This window comes from Rhinolophus hipposideros (genome assembly GCF_964194185.1).
Source record: "Rhinolophus hipposideros genome assembly, chromosome: 5".
In the NCBI taxonomy this organism is placed as follows: Eukaryota; Metazoa; Chordata; class Mammalia; order Chiroptera; family Rhinolophidae; genus Rhinolophus; species Rhinolophus hipposideros.
The window spans coordinates 5,613,170-5,636,395 of record NC_138051.1 but is presented as its reverse complement, the minus strand read 5'-3'; the positions used below and the strand labels follow the sequence as shown (position 1 = coordinate 5,636,395).

Genomic DNA, 23,226 nt, shown 5'->3' with positions numbered 1-23,226 from the left:
ACAAACAGTTAACCAGGTTTACTATTTGGAGGTGCTGAAAATGCTGTGTAAAAAAGTTAGACAACCTGAACTTTTCACCAACAATTCATGGCTCTTGCATCATGACAATGCACCAGCTCACACGGCACTGTCAGTGAGGGAGTTTTTAGCCAGTAAACAAATAACTGTATTGGAACACCCTCCCCACTCACCTGATCTGGCCCCCAATGACTTCTTTCTTTACGCGAAGATAAAGGAAATATTGAAAGGAAGACATTTTGATGACACTTAGGACATCAAGGATAATACGATGACAACTCTGATGGCCATCAAAAGAGTTCTAAAATTGCTTTGAAGGATGGACTAGGCGCTGGTGTTGGTGCATAGCTTCCCAAGGGGAGTACTTTGAAGGTGACCATAGTGAAATTTATCAATGATGTATATAGCACTTTTTCTAGGATGAGTTCGTGAACTTGATTGTCAGACCTTGTAACGTAAGTGTCCAATAATGGAGGCATAGTTATGTTCATAGTCGAGTCTACCTATGCTTACTCTTCGGCTGTCTCTTTAACGGCAGCAAAGGATAGAAGAGTAGTCAAGCATGTAGCCTTCCACCAACATCAGTATCCTGAACCTACTCGTGAAGAATCAGTAGGATGAGTGTCACTGTCTTTTAGTCCCTGGGTCCCTCTGTGTAGTGGGTAGACTAGCAAGGCAGCATGGAGTAAGATATGATTTATGCCGATCGGGAACATGCCAGAGAGAAAAAGAAGACACGTTCTATGCCAAGAAAGTTTGAGTACACAGACTCAGTATATCTCTTTTCCTCAAAATGATTTCATTATTTGATTTCTACACAAATTCCCTCCAGAGCCTCATTTGAAATAAAATTTAAAATGCTCAGTTCATTCTTCTTTATTAGAATACCATTATTATTATCATTCAATGCTTGTTATGGCAAAAACAAACAATACAGACATATGTAAGGTAAACAGCGAACATGCCCAGTTTCGGTTGCATAAGTACAACTTTGTTAAGAGTTTGGTGAGGACCTGTGAGGATTTTATCAGATTTTTGGTCCTGTGTCAATAGTGTTGACACATGAATAATTTTTTTAAAATATGGAGTCATGCTATATCAGTTTTTTCCAAACTGCTCTTTTAGTTGGCGATATATGAAAGACATATTTCCATGTTAGTACCATAAAAAATTTAACAAGTATAACGTGTAGTATACAGGATAAGCAGTATAGCACGGACACTGTCCAGTCAGAACAGATGCTAAACTGGGTCTCGAGGCCCCTGCTCTGCGAAGGGTTAAAGTTTTTGCTGTCAAAACAACAGGAGGTGCAGAGCACCTATGGGTTGCTGAGATTGGAGCCCTGAGGAGGGGTGCAAAGGGGTCTTGAGGGCAGTGGACTTTCCCAACTGGCACGGAGGTGTTTCAGAACTTGTGCCTTTAGTTATACCTGGTGTATATCAGCCTTGCGTGTACGTCTCCTATTTAAATGGCTACACTCAAATTCATTATAATGTAATTATAAATCTTAATATATTTAATGAGCCCCTTACTGATGATCATTTAGATAGTTTGCCATTTTTTGTCATCATAAGCAATGTTGCAATACACATTTTTTACTATGTTATCTTTGTGAACGTGGACCAGTATATCACAATGTGACTTTGGAGAAATTATCTTTTTCCTTAGAATTGTGACTCCTTTCTTATATTAGCAAGTAATTCTGAGAGTCATATTAGAAATTTGTAAACTTAAGGAGATATTGAAGTATAGGTCAGTGGTCTCAAACCCCGACTCTGCATTAGAATCACCTATAGAATTATTAGGAATTATATATATATATCTGTGACCTTACTTACTCCTAGACATTCTGAATTAGGTCTGGATGGGTTCCACAAGTATTTGTATTTTTTAATAAGCTTCAGAAATGATTCTGATGCCCAGCCAGTATTAGGAGCTACTGAAATATAGAAGAATTAATATTGTAAAAGAGGACAGGATTGTATAATTTCTCAACCTCTAACATATGATAGTAAGTATTGGTGAAAATGTGGAACTACTGGAGCTCTCATACCTGCGAGTGGGAGTGTAAATCAGTGAAGTTATTTTGTAAAACTCTGGCGGTATCTATCCAGTAGAAATTAACAGCATAATTTGTGACTCAACAGTTCCACTTCTAAGTATGTACTCGATAGAAACGCTTAACATGTTCACCTGAATGTTCTCAGCTGCGCTGTTTAATACAAACTGCCAACAAGCCAAATGTCCTCCAATAGTATAATAGAGAAAGTAAATTTAATGCTATTTTTATATAATGGAATACTACCCAGCAACAAGAATCATCAAACTACAGTTACATGCAATATGTGAATCTCAAAAAACAAAATGTAGAGGAAAAGAAGCCAGATTCAAATGAATGCGTATGTATGATTTCATTTACATAAGCTTAAAAACCAGGCAAAACTTACTTGCATCGTTAGAGTCAGTGGTTACTTTTGGGAGGAGTCATGGCTGCGAGGGAATAAAAGGCATGGGCGGCACTGGGAAACCAGTAACGTTTTATTTCTTAATCAGCTACTGGTAATATGGGTATGTTCAGTTTGTAAAACGTCAGGCTGGATGCTTAGGATTTGTGCACTTTTCTGTATGCATATTATATGTTGATAAAAAGTTTAAATAATGCTGTGAAACCGTCAAGAGAAGGAAGTTCCTCCAAATGACAAAAAGGATTCATGATAGAATAATGGCTGTCCTTCCATGAACTGGAAAAGAGGAATTGGGTTGTAGTGGCGAGCTGGAGCCGTCTGGTACTCACCCACTAGACCAATTATGTGCATGTCTTCCGTTCAGTGACATTTTGGTAGTTTGAAATTGACCATATTGGGAATATTTAGACCATGGAAATTGGCAAATACTACATCAGATTATTTGTTATTTTCCTAGAGAGCAGATTACCTATATAGTACTGAATGTGGATCTCTTTGTTCACAAGATATTATTTGACTTGCTTTATAGCCAGTGTAATTATTAAACAATTAATATAAAAGTCAAAAGTGGCTAAAATCATTTTTTAAAAAGAATTAGCTTTATCACCTTTTGAGACTACAAAGAATCCTTCTTTTTTTCTACTGTAAATTTAAGGAGGCTTATTTGCATTCACATATCAATTCAGGAAGAGGAAATATGTCATTAAGAACTTTATTCAAATTTGGTTTTGATGTCACAAATTAGCACTACAAGAACATTATCATGTCTTAAAACCTACCCTTAGTAATTAGAGTCCTTGTGAATCACCAGAGACTGAAGCTGTCTTGCTTTTTTTTTCTTTCCTTTTTACTGCTAGAAACTTATTGTAACCTGGAGAAAGCTAATAGAATAATTACCTGCAGTTCTGAGACATTCATCTCTGCTGGTGTCTTGTCAGCCAGAGGCACACAGACATAACAGATGTTTTTTTTAATTGAATTGTTGTCAGCGAGGTTGTAGTAACAAAAGATAACAAAAGAGACAGTTTAACATTTCTTCTATGACAGCGGTTTAACTCTTTATGTCTCCTCCTTTTCATTTTCTTTTTGTTTCTGTCTGTATTCACAGTCTTCTAGCTACGTATTTCTCTCTGGTATCCCTTTAGCTTTTCAAATATTAAACTCTTAAACAGTGTGATGAATAAATTAAATTGTTTTAATAGTTTCCTTTTAAGTACAAGACAACAGGCCCAAAATGGAATCACTTATGCTAAGCCCCATGTCCCCAAACCTAGATCTTAAACCAATCAATCACTAATGGCCAGATCACTAGTTTGGTAATCTGCCTGATTAACTTTGCAGTAACTAACCTGTTCTTATCTAATAACTAACCTATTCCTGCTTTCTTCTGGCTATAAAAGTCTTTAATTTTGTATGGCTCCATGAAGCTCCTTTCTATCTGCTAAATTGGATGCTGCCCAACTTGAATCAATTTTCGTTCACGTAAACTCTTAACATGTTTAATATGCCTTAGTTTGTCTTGTAACATTCCCCCAAAGGAAATTTGGAGATCTTTTTCATGCATGTGGAAAACTAAATTATTGTCTCAATCATATTTCTGCTTTGTGACAGAAAATAATTGCTTATTCTTAGAAGTTTTATTTCACAGTACATGGTACTTGATTGGTAAGAAAGAGTAAAACCCCTTTTTCTAAACTACCTAAGTTAGTTTTGGGGGAGAACTTTCTAGTTGGAGAACTTTGACTGATACTTGGGAATTGTTAGTTAAATATCTGTGTAGTATACATAATCTATGGGAATTTTACTTTTTTCTCTGTATATTTTATTAAGTAAGCATAAAATGGACCAAAATGTTTTCTTTCCTTTTGAGATGTGAGCTTGGGCAAGAGGGACAGATTGTTCCTCTATAGGTTCTTTAGAAGATAGGGAGCAGATGTGGCACTGGGAGGAAACTACGAGGGGAGAACAAATGCATGAGTAATCTGGAAAAAGATTAAAGTCAAATTATAACTTAAATGTCAGCCTTTGGACCAAAGCTTTTCCATTCTTGGTACTCTGAAGAGAAAAGCAACTGAGTATCTTAGAAAAAGAGAGAGACTGTTTCTAAAAGTGGTATTACTCCACTATAATTACTGTTCTGTTTCCAGGTTTGTTTGTTTGTTTTGGCTTTTATTTTTAAGTAATTTGATTGTGACTCTGTTTGGTTAAGTCGGACATAACTCTTCATTCACCTGCATTTGTACTTAAAAGTATTGTTTTGTTTGATTAGAAAATGTCTTTAAAATCATATGTACTTTGTCTGTGCATTTCTAGGAATGTCTGGCATGTTTATTGGTCAAATGCCTTGCAGATGAAAATGAAATTTTGTGAAAACTCTTGTGGATCCATCCAGACCAGATTTATTTTTGCTTTAATAAAACTATTCAAAGCATCAAGACTTTAGTCTGGGTGTCAGTGCTAGCAGCTAATCTGGGAAGAGTTTCCAGGATAGAACCTGCTGCGGATTGTAATGACTTTCCCATTCCTGGTGCCTCTTTCTGGTTGGGCTTGAATTATAGATACAGACCAGATGGGCATGAAAAGGTCTTCTAGATCTCTGAAGTAGTTCAGTCTGACTGCACTCACTGGGCATACTATTTTCTTCTATGTACACAAACGTGCTTTATATTAGAATTCAGTAAAGATACTGTTTAGATTTGTGTTCATCACCACCCATTTGGTAATTATTAGACTAATTCCACTCCCTCATAGAATAGTTGAGACACAAGGCTGGAAACGATTAGAATCATTGTAGTTTAAAATTATACTTGGCAATAAGAAACAAATCATGGATTCTCTGTAGCCTAGCTTGTAAGTAAATAGTAAATAACAATAATATTGGAATCTACTTAAAATAAAATGAAGTTTTCCAGCTTCTCTGTCCTTCTCTCTGGACATGTTATTTATACTTTCAAACCACATCTACCTAATTAGTGACAGGTATCAGGTCATAATGATTCTTAAATAGCATGATATAACAGCAATTCCAAGAATAGAGTAAGAAAATTCATTTAATTATTTTAACCAAGGATTAGCCCTTTGGAATCATTTTAATTCGTCATATTTTTCATTCATCCACCCAAACTTTACTGAATAAGTTATTAAATGCTAGTTAATAAGTTCTGTGTTGGGGTACTGGTCACAACACATTTTTCGTCCTCAGGAAGGCCTCAGTTTAATTTTGTTCAGATGTGCTAAGCCGTTGAAGAAAAATGCTCCTCAAAACAGACCGTCTACTGTCTCTGTGGCCTCTATTGCTCGCATTAGTTAATATCTTACGGTCGAAATTAGATATCCCATCCTGTGGTAGTTGAAGGAATACTTAAATGAAAGCCTCTTTGAAACACGTTCTAATAGCTACCAGTGTAAAATAGTGTTTCAGGTAAAGTAAACCTGATAGATAAAAAAGCAGTCCTCAAATATGTATTGTTTTACACTTTAAATTTCTTTGTAAATCAATTTATTTAGATGTATTTTGCATGTAGTAAAATGCACTCATTTTAAGTATAAAGTTCAATGAATTTTGAAAAAGTGTACACCCTGTATCCACCACTTCATTCACTCAAGAGACAAACTTGGATGTTATTCTAGATAGACCACATATTAGGTCACAAAAGAAGTCTCAATAAATTTAAGAAGATTGAAATCATACCAGGTATCCCCTCTGACCTTAATTGGTATGAAATTAGAAATAAATTACAAGAAGAAAACTGAAAAACACACAAACACATAAAGGATAAATAACACAGTAGTAAACAATGGATGAGTTAACAATGAGATCAAGGAAGAAATCAAAAGATACGTGGAGACAAATGACAATGAGAACAGAATGACCCTAACTCTATGGGACTCAGTGAAAACAGTCCTAGGAGGGAATTCATAGCAATCACAGGACTACCTCAAGAAACAAGAAAAATCTCAAATAAACAAGCTAACTTTATACTTAAGGGAACTGGAAAAAGAACAGAAAAGAAAGCCCAAAATGGGTAGAAGGAAGGAGATAATTGAGATCAGAGCAGAAATAATCAAAATAGAGGCTAAAAAGAGTAATACAAAAGATCAATGAAACCAAGAGCTGGTTCTTTAAAATGTAAACAAAATTGATCAACCTTCAACCAGACTCAAGAAAAAAACAGAGAGGACCTAAATAAATAAAATCAGAAATGAAAGAGAAGTGACAATGGACATCACCGAAATACAAAAAATTTTAAGAAAATACTATGAGCAATTATACTCCAGCAAATTGGACAATCTGGAAGAAATGGATAAATTCCTAGAAGCATACAATCATCCAAGGCTGATCAAAAAGAAACAGAAAATCTGAACCAACTGATTAGCACTAACAAAAATCAGATGAGTAATCAAAAAACTCGCAACAGACAAAAGTCCTAGACCAGTGGCTTCACAGGTGAATTTTACGGAACATTCAAAGAAGAATTAACACCTATTCTTTTCAAACTATCCCAAAAAATTCAAGAGGAGGGGAGGCTTCCAATCTCATTTTACGAGGCCACCAGTACCATGATTCCAAAATCAGACAAAGACATTACAAAAAAAGAAAACCATATACTAGTATTCCTGATGAACATAGCTGCAAAAATCCTCAACAAAATATTAGCAAACCAAATGCAGCAGTACATTAAAAAGATCATACACCACGATCAAGTGGGATTTATTCGTGGGGTGCAAAGTTGGCTCAATATATGCAAATCAATTAACGTGACACATTACGTAAACAAAATGAAAAATAAAAAATCATATGATCATATCAATAGATGCAGAAAAAATGTTTGACAAAATCCAGCCTCCATTTATGATAAAACCTCTCCGCAAAATAGGAATAGATGGAACATACCTCAACATAATAAAGGCCATATACAATAAACCCAGGTCACATCATACTCATGAGGAAAAGCTAAAAGCATTCTCCTTACGATCAGGAACAAGACAACATTGCTCACTTTCACCGCTTTTATTCAACATCGTATTGAAAGTGCTAGCCAGAGCAGTCAGACAAGACAAAGAAATAAAAGGCATCAAAATTGGAAAGGAAGAAGTAAAACTATCATTACTTTCAGATGATATTATACTATATATAGAGAACCCCAAAGATTGCACCAAAAAAGTATTAGAACTGATAAATGAATTCAGTAAAGTAGCAGGATACAAAATAAATGTTCAGAAATCAGTTGCATATTTATATACCAATAATGAACTCTCAGGGAAATTAAGAAAACAATTTCATTCACAATAACATTAAAAAATATATAATACCTATGAATAAATTTAACCAAGGAGGTAAAAGACCTGTACTCAGAAAATTATAAGACATTGAAGAGAGAAACTAAAAAAGATACAAATAAATGGAAGCATATACCAACTTCATGGATGGGAAGAATTAGCAGTGTTAAAATGTTCATAGTACCCAAGAAATCTGTATATTCAATGCAATTCCTATCAAAATACCAATAGCATTTTTCACAGAACTAGAGCAAACAATCCTAAAATTTATATGGAATCATATAAATAGCCATGACATTCTTTAGAAAGAAGATCATACATAGTTGGAGGTATCACACTGCCTGATAACAGACTATATATAAGGCCATAGTAATCAAAACAGCATGGTATTGGCGTAAAAACAGAGACATAGATCAATGGAACAGAATAGAGTCCAGAAATAAACCCATGCTTATGTGGTCATTTAATCTATGACAAAGGATGCAAGAATGTACAATGGGGTAAAGATAGTCTATTCAGTATATGGTGCTGGGAAAACTGGATAGACACATGCAAAAAAAAGGAAGGAAGGAAGGAAGGAGGGAGGGAGGGAGGGAGGGAGGGAGGGAGGGAGGGAGGGAAGGAGGGAGGGAGAGAGGGAGAGAGGGAGAGAGAAAGAGAGAAAGAGAGAAAGAGAGAAAGAGAGAAAGAAAAAGAAAGAAAGAAAGAAAGGAAAAGAAAGAAAGAAAGAAACCGGACCACCTTCTTACTCCATACACAAGAATAAACTCAAAATGGAGACCTGAAACCATAAAACTCCTAGAAGAAAACATGGGCAGTAAAATCTCAGACATTACCCTTAGCAATATTTTTTTGATCTATCTCCTTGGACAAGGGAAACAAAAGAAATAAATAAAGAAATGGGACTATATCAAACTACAAAGTTTTTCACAGCAAAGGAAACCATGCAAAACGAAGACACCCTACTGAATGAAAGAAGATATTTGCAAATGATACATCTAATAAGGGTTTAATACCCAAAATTTATAAATAACTCATATACCTCAATATTTCCAAAATTTATTAAAAAAATCATATACCTCAACACCAAAGAAACAAACAATCCAATTACAAAATAGGCAGAGGACCTGAGTAGACATTTCTCCAAAGAGGACATAGAGATGGCCAATAGACATGAAAACATGCTTAGCATCACTAATCATCAGAGACATGCAAATTAAAGCAATGGTGAGATACCACCTCACTGCTGTCAGAAAAGCTATCATCAGTAAATTAACAAACAAGTGCTGGCGACGATGTGGAGAAAGGGGAACCCTCATGCACTGTTGGTGGGATTACAAATTGATGCAGCCACTATGGAAAACAATATGAAAGTTCCTTAAAAAATAAAAAATGGAACTATCTTATGACCCAACAATTCCACTTCTGGGTATTTATCCGAAGAAATCCAAAACATGAATTCAAAATGATATATGCACTCCTATGTTCACTGTGGTGTTATTTACAGTAGCCAAGATATGGAAGTAACTTAAGTGTCCATCAGTAGACAATTGGATAAAGAAGTAGTAGTACATATATACAATATTCCAATATACAATGGAATATTACTTGGCCATAAAATGGAATGCATTCTTACCATTTGCGACAATATGAATGGACCTAGAGGGTATTATGCTAAATGAAATAAGTCAGACAGAGAAAGGCAAATATCATATGAACTCACTTATATGTGGAATGTAAAGAACAAAATAAATGAACAAACAAAACAGAAACAGAGTCATAGATACAGAGAACAAACTGATGGTTAACAGATGGGAGAGGGTTTGGGGGTTTGGGTGAAAAAAGTGAAGAGATTAAGAAGTACAAGAGTCACAGGAATGTAAAGTACACTATGGAGAATATAGTCAATAATATTGTAAAAGCTATCTATAGTGTCAGGTATGTACTAGAGTTATCAGGGGGATCACTTCATAAATTATATAAATGTCTAACTGCTACACTGTACACCTGACACTAACATAAAATAATATTGAATGTCAACTATAATTGAAAAAAATAGTCATGGGGATATAAAGTATAGCATAGGAAATATCATCAATAATATTGTAATAACTATGTACAGTGTCAGATGGGTAATATGCTTATTGGGGTGATCACTTTGTGAGGTATCTAAATATCTACTCACTATGTTGTTTTGTACTCCTGAAACTAATATTATATGTTGATGGTAATTGAAAAACAAATTTTTAAAAATTAAAAAAAGTTGATCATAGAACTAAATGTAAAACACAAAACTATAAAAGTTCTAGAAGAAAACTTAAGAGAAAATATAAGGAACCTTGAGTTTGGCGATGCATTTTTAGGTACAACACCGAAAGCATAATCCATGCTAGAGAAAATTGGTAAGTTAGACATCGTTAAAATTAAAAACTCTGCCCTGTGAAAGACATTATAAAAGAATGAAAAGACAATTTATATACTGGGAAAAATATTTGCAAACCATATATCTGACAAAAGTTGTATCCACAATATACAAAAAACCTCTTAAAATGCAACAATAAGTAAATACAGCAACTCATTGAAAATGGGCACGGGAACTGAAAACACAAAGAAGATGGAAAATATGCTCTACATCTTTTGTCATTAGGGAATTGCGTATTAAAACAATGAGGTACCACTACACACCTATTGGAATGGCTGGGGTTAAAAAACAACCTGAGAAATGGCAAATGCTGATGAGAAAGCAGAGCTGGGAATGCAAGATGGTGCAGCCCCTTTGGAAGACAGTTTGGCAGTTTCTTACAAAACTAAACATAGTCATACTATATGATCCAGCAATGCACTCTTAAGTTTTACCCAATGAAATTGAAAACTTTTGTCTACACAAAAAAAAGACTAACACGAGGTCTGACAATTAAGTTCCTAAACTTGTTGCAATGACATTGCTAATATTTTTTTGATATCAGAGGGATTATCCATTATGAATTTGCACCAACTGGACAAACAGTTAACCAAGTGTACTATTTGGAAGTGCTGAAAAGGCTGCCTGAAAAAGTTAGACGACCTGAACTTTTCACCAACAATTCATGGCTCTTGCATCATGACAATGCACCAGCTCGCACGGCACTGTCTGTGAGCGAGTTTTTAGCTAGTAAACAAATGACTGTGTTGGAACACCCTCCCTAACTCACCTGATCTGGCCCCCAATGACTTCTTTCTTTACCTGAGGATAAAGGAAATAGTGAAAGGAAGACATTTTGATGACATTCAGGACACCAATGGCCATACGATGACAGCTCTGATGGCCATTCCAGAAAAAGAGTTCCAAAATTGCTTTGAAGGGTGGACTAGGTGCTGGCGTCGGTGCATAGCTTCCCAAGGGGAGCACTTCGAAGGTGACCATCGTGATACTCAGCACTGAAGTATGTAGCACTTTTTCTAGGATGAGTTTATGAACTTAATTGTCCAGCCTCGTATGTATAATAGCTTTATTCATAATCACTAAAAACTTGAAGCAACCAAGATGTCCCCCATAGGTGAATAGATAAACAAATTGTGGTATAGACATACAATGGAATATTACTCAGTGATGAAAAAGAGCTATGAAGCCACACAAAGGATAAACCTTAAATGCATGTTGCTAAGTGAAAGATGTCAGTCTTAAAATGGTACATACTACATGATTCCAACTTTGTGGCATTCTGGAAAAGGCAAAACTATAGAGACAGTAAAAAGATCAGAGATTCGGGGTAAAGGGAGGGGAGTTAAACCGGGAGATTTTTAGGGCCATGAAACTGTTCCATGCGATACCTTAATGACAGGTAGGTACATGACATTATGCATTTGTCAAAACACACAGAATTTCACAGCACAAAGAGTGAACCTTAATGTATACAAATTTAAAAAAAAAAAGCATTTAGGAGGTTGGAGGATCCCAGAAAGGAATGCAGACTGTAACAAGAGAATCTAGTTGTATTTCAATTGTATGAAACAACTTCCCAGACGGAGGGGCCCGGGAAAAGTGCTGACCTGAATAACTTTGGAAATTAGTCTGTAAGACTAAATGCAAAAGGAATTATACGTGATCATGTACATAAGTTAATAATTTCCCATGCGGTACAGGTTAAAATTTCTGATACCACTATACATATATTCTGGGATGAAACAATTGAATAAACAGATGAGAGATGGTAGGAGCCAGATTTCTCCTTGTTGGAGTAGGAACTTACAAATAAGCAGAAAAAGAGACTAGAGTGATCCTTTTGGTAATGGGTTAGAGTGGAGTCATCAGAATGAACTCATGTTTAGCTTAATAGAGACGCCAATGGCTACACAGAGAAATATTATAGATATATGTGTACATACATATATTTCCTTGCTCTGTCATCAGAGATCCTAAAAGAAATGACACTTCAGTAGCAAGAAGTACACCTCACCTCCACATGTTTGTTTCTGATACCATTCTCCAATAAAAGGAGCATGGCTCATTGGAGAGGTGGTTGATTTCTAGGACTAGGGTAGGAAATATATAATATGTATCTAGAGACTCTTACAGTGCCAGAAAATAAGGAAGTACTAAAAACAAATCCACATTAATGGGAGTATATCAAAGGGGCATAGGAGCCAGCTGAAAGAGCTCCCAATGGCCAAAGTTGGAACAATTTGAACAATAAAATAAAGTAGTATTGGATTAAAACCCAAAATATAAAATAAACATCCATGAATCCAAAATGATACAAACAAACAAATAAACAAACAAACAAACAAATGGCGGCAAAAAGATAAACGTCCTAGGAAGAAGAATTTAAACTAATTTAACTAGGTACTCGGCCCTCAAGGAGGGGAAGCTGAACTTCCCACCCTAAGTATGGGCCGCACATAATGACTTCCTTCCACAGAATTCAGGGGAGGGAACAGTAACTGCATTGGAGACACCTGAAAAACACCATCTCAGCCAGGTAATGAAGGTCAACATCAACAGTGACGTCATGTGAGGGAATAGTCTACTCGTTAGAAAAATACCAGACAAACCCCAACAGAGGAGCAGTTGACAAAATAACTAATGAATATTCCTCAAAACTGTCCCAAAACAAGGAGAGTCTAAGAAACTGTCACAGCTAAAAGGAGCCTACAGAGACATGACAGCTAAATGTAATGTGGTGTCCTGGATGGGAACAGACAAAGGGCAGTGGGTGTAAATTAAGGAAGTCTGGATAAAACATGGACTTGAGTTAGTAAGAATATATTGATATTAGTCCCTTAATTGTAACAAGTGTACTATACTAACGTGCTAGTAACAGGGAAATTGGGTGGAGAGTATGTGGGGACTCTACTTAATCTTCTCAGTTTTTCTGCAAGTGTAAAACTGTCCTAAGAAATACTGTCTGTTAAACCAATCAACGTAGTACGCGAAGGTCTCGCACTGACCCCGTGGTTTCTCTCTCCCACAGTTTTGAGAGTGTCTGCTGCCTGGCTGACTCGGCTTCCCTGTCAGACATCACTTTTGATGGCAACCCCATAGCTCAAGAGTCATGGTACAAGCACACCGTCCTCCAGAGCATGACGCAGCTGCGCCAGCTCGACATGAAGAGAGTCACGGTGAGGACCCCGGCACCATGCTGACCGCGCTTTGTCCTGGGGGCGGGCTGGGGAGTTGGCAGGCGTGCTCCTTGCTGGACATGCTTCTTAGTCCTAATGAGCTAGGGATTCGCATGCATGTAATTATGGTGTATTTCAGTATTTTAGTGACAGATTCTTTTTACCACCCGTCTCCTATTCCCAATTTCATCGCATAGGGCTTTCAAAATTCCTAGCCTTCTATTTATAATAAATGAATCATTCTGCTTACTTTTCATTCTCACTTAGTATCCAACTACTAATTTACTTTGGAATGGATGAGTAAGAATTTCGTTGATAATGGTTAAGAACATAATGGTTAAGAACGTGGGTCCCAGAGCCAGGCTGCCTGAGTCCCAATCCTGGCTTTACTATTTTCTAGCTGTATGAGCTTCAGCAATGTACTTAATCTTTCTATATCTCGTTTTCCTCCAAGTAAAATGGGGATCATAACTATATTGTGTCACAGGGTCGTTGTTAAGATGAAATAAAGTGCCGAACCTTAGAGCAGTGGGACACTCCTAGGAAGTATCACCTGTAGTTGCCGTTGTCTATTCATTCTATCTCCATATGAGGTACTTTGTATACTTAGAGGTTTTGCTATGGCTCCTGAGCTAAATGAAATGCTGCACATGCCCCTGCTCTTAGGGGTACAGTGCACATTAGCATATTATAGGCTCCAAGAAGTTCTGTAATTAAGAACCTTGCGTGATTTGTGTCATTGCATCCCACATTAATTTGAATGTTTTATTTTCTCAGACAATACCTGTTAATAATCTGAGACCTAAGTTTCTACTTGTTTTCTTACTTCTTGACTGCCAATTTTGATGTGGATTCTGAGTGATGCACAAGGTTTATTCAATTGCCAGTTGACTCGTGGCTTATATATCAGTTTCACAGTGCGTACAGTTTACATTTCTGCTTCAGCAATATGATAGACCCCTAAGGTGGCTGGCAGATGGTCAGGAGTGTTGATGAGCTCACAAATACCGGCGATCTCGCGGCTTCCTTTGTTCCAGCATGGAGATGTGGTTTTTTGTCCTCTCAGCTTGTTCAGATCTATATTGTCAACCATATTGCGTACTGTTACCCTTATCTCTTTGTCTTTCTTAATTAAGCATTGTTGATACTTCTCATTGCTCTTCCTGATGAGGTTGAGATGAGTGGGGTAAGAAATGAAGCTAACCCCTTTATATAAAGCAGTACTTAATTACATAGTTTATGTTTCTCATAGTTTATATGTCAGTCTTGTCTATCGAACAGATGTCGTGAAGGGCAAAAGCCTTTCTTCTTTTTCCTTGCCCAATACATACAGATGTCCTATCCATGTTTCTTTCTTCTCTATCTCACTCAGTACTGAGTGTAGTAATATTCAATAAAGACCTGTTGGCTGAGTGAAATTTGCCTACTTCTGTCTCACTCAGTACTGAGTGTAGTAATATTCAATAAAGACCTGTTGGCTGAGTGAAATTTGCCTACTTCTGGGCCTTAAATAACAGTGACTAATGTTGTATGTAGTCATTGACCTTGTACATTCCATAGAGGGTGTTTGCCTGGTGAGGAAATGGGGGAAAACCACCTGGGATGGGAGCAGGGCCAGCTGTTCTGCTAAGTACAGAGCAGATAGCCTTGCACATATGCTCCTCCACTTTAGAATTTTGTTTTAATGTTTAAATGGAAACAATCTCAAAACTGAAGAAAAGTTGTAAGTACAGTACAAAGAACTTTTTTTCTTGAACCATTTGAGAGTAAATTGCCAACTTGATTCCCCAGCAACGCTGAATACTTCAGTGTATATTTCCTACAAGTAAAGACATTCTTCTATGTAAACACAATGTAACTAATACAATCAGGAAATAAACATTGAATAATTACTAATGTCTAATTCTCACCACATTCAGATTTTACCAATTACAGCAATAGTATTCCATATAGCAAAATGATCCAGTTTGGAATTACACATTGCAGGTGGACACATTTTGTTGATAGGGACACATGTTTCTATCGTCACCATTTTTTAGGCACAGTTCCTCAGTCTGTCCTTGACTTTCATGACTTTGACATTTATAAAGATTACAGGTCAGTTATTTTGTAGAATGACCCTCAGTGCAGGTTTTTTTGATGTTTTCTCGTGGTTAAGTTTTAGTTACAGATCTTTGATATGAATGTCACAGAAGTGACTCTGCGTTCTTCTCATTGTATCCTATCAAATGATGTGTCATTTATATTTTTCCCTTTATTGATGTTGTTCACTTTAATTAAGATGGTGTCTGCCAGGCTTCTCCATATGAAGTTACTGTTTTCCTTTTGTAATCCCATTCCTCATAAAAATTTCAGTTTATTCATTTATTCATATTAGTATGGACCATGGTATTTAATTTCACCTTTTGTTTATAATTTTGGGGTACTTTTAGTGTGGAAACAATATACCTTTTCTTTTTTTTTCTTTTTCTTGAAAGCTGTCAATTTATTAAGTCCTGGATCTGAAAAAGACACAGCACCACTTCTGTCATGTTCTCTTAGCCAAGCAGTCCCATATTCTCTTGGCCAAGCAGGGCCAGAGTCCAAATTCAAGGGTCAGGGACATAAACCTCCCTGTTAATGGGAAGAAAATCAGCAAGTTTTGGGATCATGTTTTAAAATGGATGTGACACAGTCTGCCCTCTGGCCACAAATTACTTACATTTGTTCCACATACTAACTATTCTCAGCACCTCCCAACAGCCCCCCAAACTGTCTTCCTATTATGGTGTTAGGTTCAGGCTCGAGGTTTAGGACCTGGTCATCTAATCAGGTCACCTAATCCATGTGGCTCCATGGATACAGTTTTTCAGATACAGCTCCTTCTGGATCAGAAGTCCTATCAACTTTTCCACTGTATCATGGTAGATAGGCTTCCTCAGAAGTTTCCCAATGGATCTCTTCTGCATCTCATCTACCAGAACTGGGTTCCATGTCCATGTCCAAAGGAATCCCTCCTATATGAAATTATGCGGTATCTGTGCTTCTGTGACTGGCTTATCTCACATAGCACAATGACCTCAAGGCCCAGGCATGCCGCTGCACGTGGCAGGACCTCCCTCCCTCTCAAGGCTGAACAGTGTCCAACAAATATGCTTTTTCTTATTTCCTTTAAAAAGTGTGGCTCCCGGAACTTTGCACCAGGCTCTGAGTTTCTCTACCTGTAGCAATATAGCTTTAGAAAGACTTTCTTTAACAGGGTTGGCGAACAGCAGCCTATGAGCTGGCCACTCCTTTTTCTAAAAAAAGTTGTGTTGGAGCACGGCCATGTCCCTCCATTAATGTATTACCTGTGTCCACTTGATGCGACAATGGTTGAATTGAGTAGCTGCTAATGAAACTGTATGGCCCACAAGCATAAAATACTTACCATCAGGCTAGAAGCGTGGGCCGACACCTGTTCTATAACTATTTCTTCTCTTTAAAAATGAAATCTTGATTAAATGTTTATGTAATTTGCCATGTAAACATTCTAGCCGGGTCGGATGACACAAATGTTTACTGAACTTCTGTACATGAGGGCTGTGGTTCCCATACTGTGTGCTGCGGTGAACTCACAGGGGCACCATGGAACTTTTCTAATCGTCAAGGGACACGTAGTGATATATTTGATGTCTGTGCGGCACTGAAAAACTTGCTCAAGCTAGTTTACCATTTCAATGTTAGATCACACTAGCACTGAAGTGTTCTCTGGCATCATGTCTTTGCAAAGCTGACTTTTCAGAGGTTATGGTGATAAAAACAGACGGCACGCCAAAATCAGTACGGAGCCGGACGTGAGGGTGGCAGTGTCCAGTCTGCTCCCCATGTGGGAGAAGTTGTGTAACGCCCTGCAGGTACACATTTTCCCGTGGTAGAAAACTGGTTATTTAAGAGGCTATATTTTCTTTTTAATTTACATGCATTATTATTTTTTCAAATGGCTACTGAGTTTCTAGAACATGAATACTTATTAAGTTGTTTCCTAACTATAGGAAACAGAGCTGTAACACGTTTCTTTTGACCTACAGGCACCATGAAAAAGTCCCAAGACATTCTTCATTACTTTGAACCAAAAAGATTCTGTACTGGGGTCTCTATTAGATCCTAGAGATGATAAGCTCAGAAGCATAATTCGTGCCTTCGTTTTAATCTACAATCTAATACAAGGGCAGGCATGCAGCCAGATTATAATGCAAATTGACTAGTTAGATAAGATAGACTGATAGATATGTGTGTGTGCGTGTGCGTGCTCAAGCGCGTGCGCACACACACACACCCTCACACACACACACCCCGCAATGATATCAAAGAACAAAGCACTTGTATATCTACTGGAGATACAGGGAAAGTTCCAAAGGAGAAAATACTTGATTTGAGACTTGAAGAATAGTAAAGAAGAAGGAGGGTGTATCTGGGAAGAGTGTTCCCGGGAGAGAGAAGGCATGCAAAATGCAGAGGGTGCTGAGAAAACACAGCAGCTAATACCGTGTTTCCCTGAAAATAAGACCTAGCTGGTCAATCAGCTCTACTTCATCTTTTGGAGCAAAAATTTATATAAGACCCGGTCTTATTTTACTATAATATAAGACTGGGTATAATATAATAATAATAATAATAATAATAATAATAATAATAATAATAATAATAATATAATACCAGGTCTTATATTAAGTTTTGTTCCAAAAGATGCATTAGAGCTGATTGTCCTGCTCGGTCTTATTTTCGGGGAAACAAGGTAGCAGTTCAGCATGGCTGAGCAGTGCGTGTACATAGGAGAGACCAGCAGGAGAACAGGATGTCTGACAAGCCAGGGCTAAGCCATGAAAGGTGTTTTATGTCCTGATAAAGAGTTGAGATTTTTGTCGTGGACATAATAAGAAACCCTTGATGAGTTTAAGGTAGTTAAATTGGAACTGCCTATGAAAAAGACAGTCTAGCTGGATAGAAACCGACAGGATGAATGGAGGAGGATGAGATGGGAGGTGAGAAGCAGGGAGATTAGTCATAGTAAGAGTTTCTGGGGTCCGATTTGAGGAATGGCAAAAGGTATGGTGCTAGAGACAATATAAGTTGCTGGCTTCAATTATTTCGCTTATGTTATCTCTGTTAAGAAGTGTGGTTTTTTCTCTGTAAAGAGTAGAAATAAATATTAATGAAGTAAAAGTAAAGCCTAAAACAGGCGAAGAAGTAAGTTTGAATTCAGACCCATCAGAGCCGGGGCTGCTGGCAAACTTTATCTGTAAAGGACCTGATTGTAAATATTTTAGGCTTTGGGGACAAAACAGTCTGTGTTGAAAACCACTCAACTCTCTCATTGTAGTGTGAAAGCATGTATACACAATGTGAATGAATGAATGAATGAATGAATGAATGAATGAATGAGCATGGCTCAGCCCAAACGCAGGCTCATGGCAGATGAGATGTAGTAGTGTGTGTGAGAATGACGAGCACTGGGATTGATGTGTTCAAATTGAGTTAATTGTGAGGTGTGATTGTTAGAAGTTAACATGGTTTAAAACAGCATTCATTTATAGAAATAGGGAATTCAGAAAAATAGAGACAATAGTCTCCGTTTTTTAATTTTTTTCTTTAATGGTCAGATTTTACCTGGAGTATTAGAGAGAGGGCTGATGACAAACTGGAATATTTCCGGAGAAGCTGGCATGATTTGTTGACAAAGGAGAAGACATAAGGACGATATTACAGGTCTTCAAATATTTTCACAACTGTCTAAGAGAAAAGGCACATTTTGAGAGGCTAGAACAAGGACCATTCTATAGAAAGTCCTGGGAGGAAGGATTTTCTACTTTTGTTTCTAAGGCAGTATTGTGTGTCTGCAGGCAATTCAGAATATGCTCACAGTTCTGAAACAGACATCATGTCTGAAGTTCTCACGTGAAACCCACATCTAGTTGACTTAAGATGAACTTGTTTACAGTTTGTTCTCCAGATAATGGGACTGCCTGAGACAGACATGAGTTTCCTTCCCACTGCTGACGATGTGGGAGACATCACTAATGCATACCAACACGTTCTGGGTCTCTTCCTCTTTTTGACCTGTGGGAAGATGATATCGACTTTCCCCTTGAAGTTAGGTGTGGGCATGCAACTTGCTTTGGCCAATGAAATGTGAGCAGAAGCATGTATATAATTTTCAGACAGAACCATTCAAAAGCCAATGTGTGACTTTCCATGTTTTTCTCCCATGTGGTGGTCTTTGTGGGAGTATATCTTGAATTGAAGATGCCATCAGATCATAGCACCCAGTAATACTCAGCCGTTATGTGGAGGACAGTTGCAGGGTTCTTTGCATGGTCAAGAAATAAACTTTTCTTATTGTAAGCCAGTGTAAGTTTGGAAGTTGTTACAACAGCATAACCTAGCCTGTTCCGAATTCTTTCCCCCTAGGATTTAACAGCTAATACCCTTGGGCCAGTAGAAGTCAGGTAACAGCTTCTAATGTTCACTCCGACATTAACTATGACTCTGGAAAAATCAGTTTTCTCTGAAAACAAGATTATTTGAATGAAAAATATGGATCATCTCTTCTAGACAATAGTGATTTTGAAGTCTGTTTTAATACTTGATGTAGGCAAGGAAAACAATGTCTTTTATAACTATCCTAAAGTATATGGTTAAAAACCCACATTGCCATTCACTTTTTTAAATCCACATAATAAATTGCTGCCTATATTAGGACCATTTTATTTAGTTTGGAGCAAAACTTCTTCTCCTATAATGTATGCATTGTTTTAAAGCCTTAATAATCTGCTAACAGAGTATAATCTAAGTTATCAAACACCTATTAAATCATTACACTTCTTAATTAATTTGAAATCATTTCTATATTAGGTCTTCATGACAAACTGAAGTATGGAAAAATATATATATATATATACATATATTTTTGTCCCAGACAGTTCTCTTTCTTTTGCTACTTAAAAGATGGCTTTTATCCCAGAAATTGGGCTATTATCATGAAGAGGCCAGACTATCACAGTTTTTTCTTCTTACTAACAGATTTATAGCTTATCTTTAAAACGAGAAGTTTATTATTGTTTCCAAGTTTAGTTACCCTTTAACTATTTGGGCTAAAATACAGTCATCACATGTGTAAATTCCTTAAAACACTCAATATTTGAATCGATTTGGCATATATCCAGTTTTCCTAGGTTTAGCTTTCCTTTTAACGTCCTGCCTTTAATAGAAGCTCAAATTCTTTTAGAAAATCCAATGGAATCACCTCTTAAATATGTGTACTGCGTGACCCATACAGCTTCCAGTACTGTTTGAAATTGATCCTTTAAACAACCTGTCTGTTTCTGGTTCACTTTTTATAGATGAGTCACCAATTGAACATCAATATAATTTGCTCTTTAAAAAAGTTTGTTCTGAAATAGGTTATACTTAATAGGTTTCAAATCAGTATTTACTGAACAAAAGAATTTAGTATAATTATTAAACTAGCTATTTGTGAAGCTACGAATCAAGGTTCTAAATTTCTTATTTAGTTTATTTCTCCTCATTACCTCTATTCACCCTTTAAACATTAAGAATAACTATTTTCCATATGGTAAAAGACACTTTAAATTCACCAAAAATCATATTAAATTTCTATTCCCTTTTAAACAACTGAATCGTATGGTAGATTGCTACTGAATTTTAACCTCAACTTTTTCATCTCTCTAAAATCAGTCAAATACATTTAAATATACCCTTACTATAAAAAAATACTACAGATTCCATTTCTTATAAGATGTGCCTTCGGGTCCTAATCCTAACTTTGTCACTAGCTATGTGACCTTATATAAATTACTAAACTTCTGAGAGCGTTCATTTCCTCATTTCTAATATTAGAGTCTTACAGTAGATGCATTTCTAGTTTCTTTTTTTTTCCTTTTTAACTCTGTGATAGTTTCTATGTGTACATTTTTAATATACTTCTTTAGTCTAGGTCTTTCTTTGTTTTCAGAAGCATTTATAATAGCTCACCCTCTTGAATACATTTTCATGGCCTCTTTGACCTTCCTTAATATAACCAATATACTGGCCAAGATAGGCCAGTTTATGCTGCAGTAACAACTTCTCTTACCTCTGTGGATTAAAGGAACAGAGCTTATTTCCTGTCTGTACTACCCGTCTGCCTATAGTATGTAGTCCGGGCGCTTTGCTTTGTGTTGTCCTCATTCTAGGGCCTTCAAAATACCCACCATCTGGAGCTTTGCAGATTCTGCAGCAGAGGTGAGAGACAATAGCTGTATCATACATTGTCTTTGAAAGCTTCCACCTAGAAGTGAACACGTGTCACTTTTGTTCATATGTTATTGGCCACAGCAGGTCGCATGATCACACCTCATTTCAAGGGTGCAGGAAGTGCTATGTCACAATGTGGCCTGTATGTGAGAAGACACAGGAATATTTGTTGAAGCCTTTATGACTACTCATCATGTTTTAAATAGAATGTTGACTTGGGGTAGGATTATAAATTACTACTACATTTAGTACTAGAAGGCAATTTGCAAACATCTAAAGCCCTAGAAATATGTGTCTATCATTTGATTTAGTACTTACAGCTTTAGGTAATTATTGAACAAATATATAAAGGTGTATATTCAATGATTCATTCCTTAATTATATATTTATTGTGTATCTCTTATGTGCCAGGAGCTGACATGGTTCTTACCTTCGTGGAGCTATTTGGGGTAGGAAAGGGGAGAGATAGTGCTAGAGATAATTCAAATGAAACAGGTTAAGTGTTATGAATGAGGATGTATAAGGGCGCTATGAAAGCATATAGGAAAATTTCCTGACCTATTTTCTAGATGACTGATTCTCTCTTCCACTGTGCAAAATGTGCTCTTCAACCCCGCACCACTGAATTTTTACTTTCTGTTTTTGTAATTTTTCATTTCTAAAAGTTCTCCTTCAAATGCACTAAATTACTTTTTATAGTTTCCTATCTCTGAAGATATTTTCAAGCTTGTCTTTATGAAGAAATTGGTTTCTCAAATTGTGACATCATTTTGAATGCCAGAAATCTTTTGATAATAAAAATTTAAAGCGGCATGGTTGTAATTTACTCTATTAAAATTTGACAATCTTCAGAGGGAAAAGCATGATCAAGATTGTGTATACAGATTGCTGGCCTTGTAAAAATCTGTGAAATTTTTTAACTTGTGCAAATTTGTAAACTTGTAAAAATTTGCTCATAATGAATATTGTAAGGTGATACAGAAATGACAAGATTTGAGTTATGGTGTTGCGATATGACTAATTATTTTAAAATTTTCTAAACTGTAATGTTATATTTCATAGTTATTAGAAGTTAATAAATTAGACGGGCCAAATCAATTTAAAAACAAAGTGAAAGTAATGATGGTAATGGAGACTAATTTATGAATATCAGTGGAGAGTTTTAAAGGGCTTTCGTTTTTTTTTTGTCATGTGAAAAGCTCTGATTTGCAACCATAGATCAAATCAAATTTGTGGGAAGTATCGTTTTGATCCTTTTTATCTTCCTGATAGAAAGTTTAAGTCTTTCTATGTGGAACTATCGTGCACTGCGTACTAAGGTAAATTGTACAAATCTGCTCACCTCTTTTTTCTTCTCTTCTCGTTATTATTTCTCTCTTGATTTAACTAGATTTATATCACATCCAGAGTTGGGATTAGAATTAAGAATGCAGTTTTTTGTTTGTTTGTTTTAGTTTTTTTGAATTAGGAAGGAAAAAGAAAATAAAGAGGCACATACTAGGTTTTTCTTCAAGGGAGTATTTTCTATTAGCTAAGTAGTATGCCTCTCACAAAGAAAAACAGACTTGCAGAACCAAAGATATTTTTAGCA

At 36.4% G+C, this 23,226-nt stretch overlaps 1 protein-coding gene across 4 annotated transcripts in view; it reads left to right on the top strand.

Annotated features, from left to right (window-relative positions):
* Window positions 1-23,226, top strand: part of LRRC49 (leucine rich repeat containing 49) — a 136,163-nt gene that overhangs the window by 71,263 nt on the left and 41,674 nt on the right. For all 4 annotated transcript variants that reach the window (XM_081050343.1, XM_081050342.1, XM_081050344.1 and 1 more), the window contains one exon: window positions 13,214-13,361. In XM_081050343.1, the coding sequence (XP_080906469.1) occupies window positions 13,214-13,361 (148 nt within the window). The remainder of the gene's footprint in view (window positions 1-13,213; window positions 13,362-23,226) is intronic.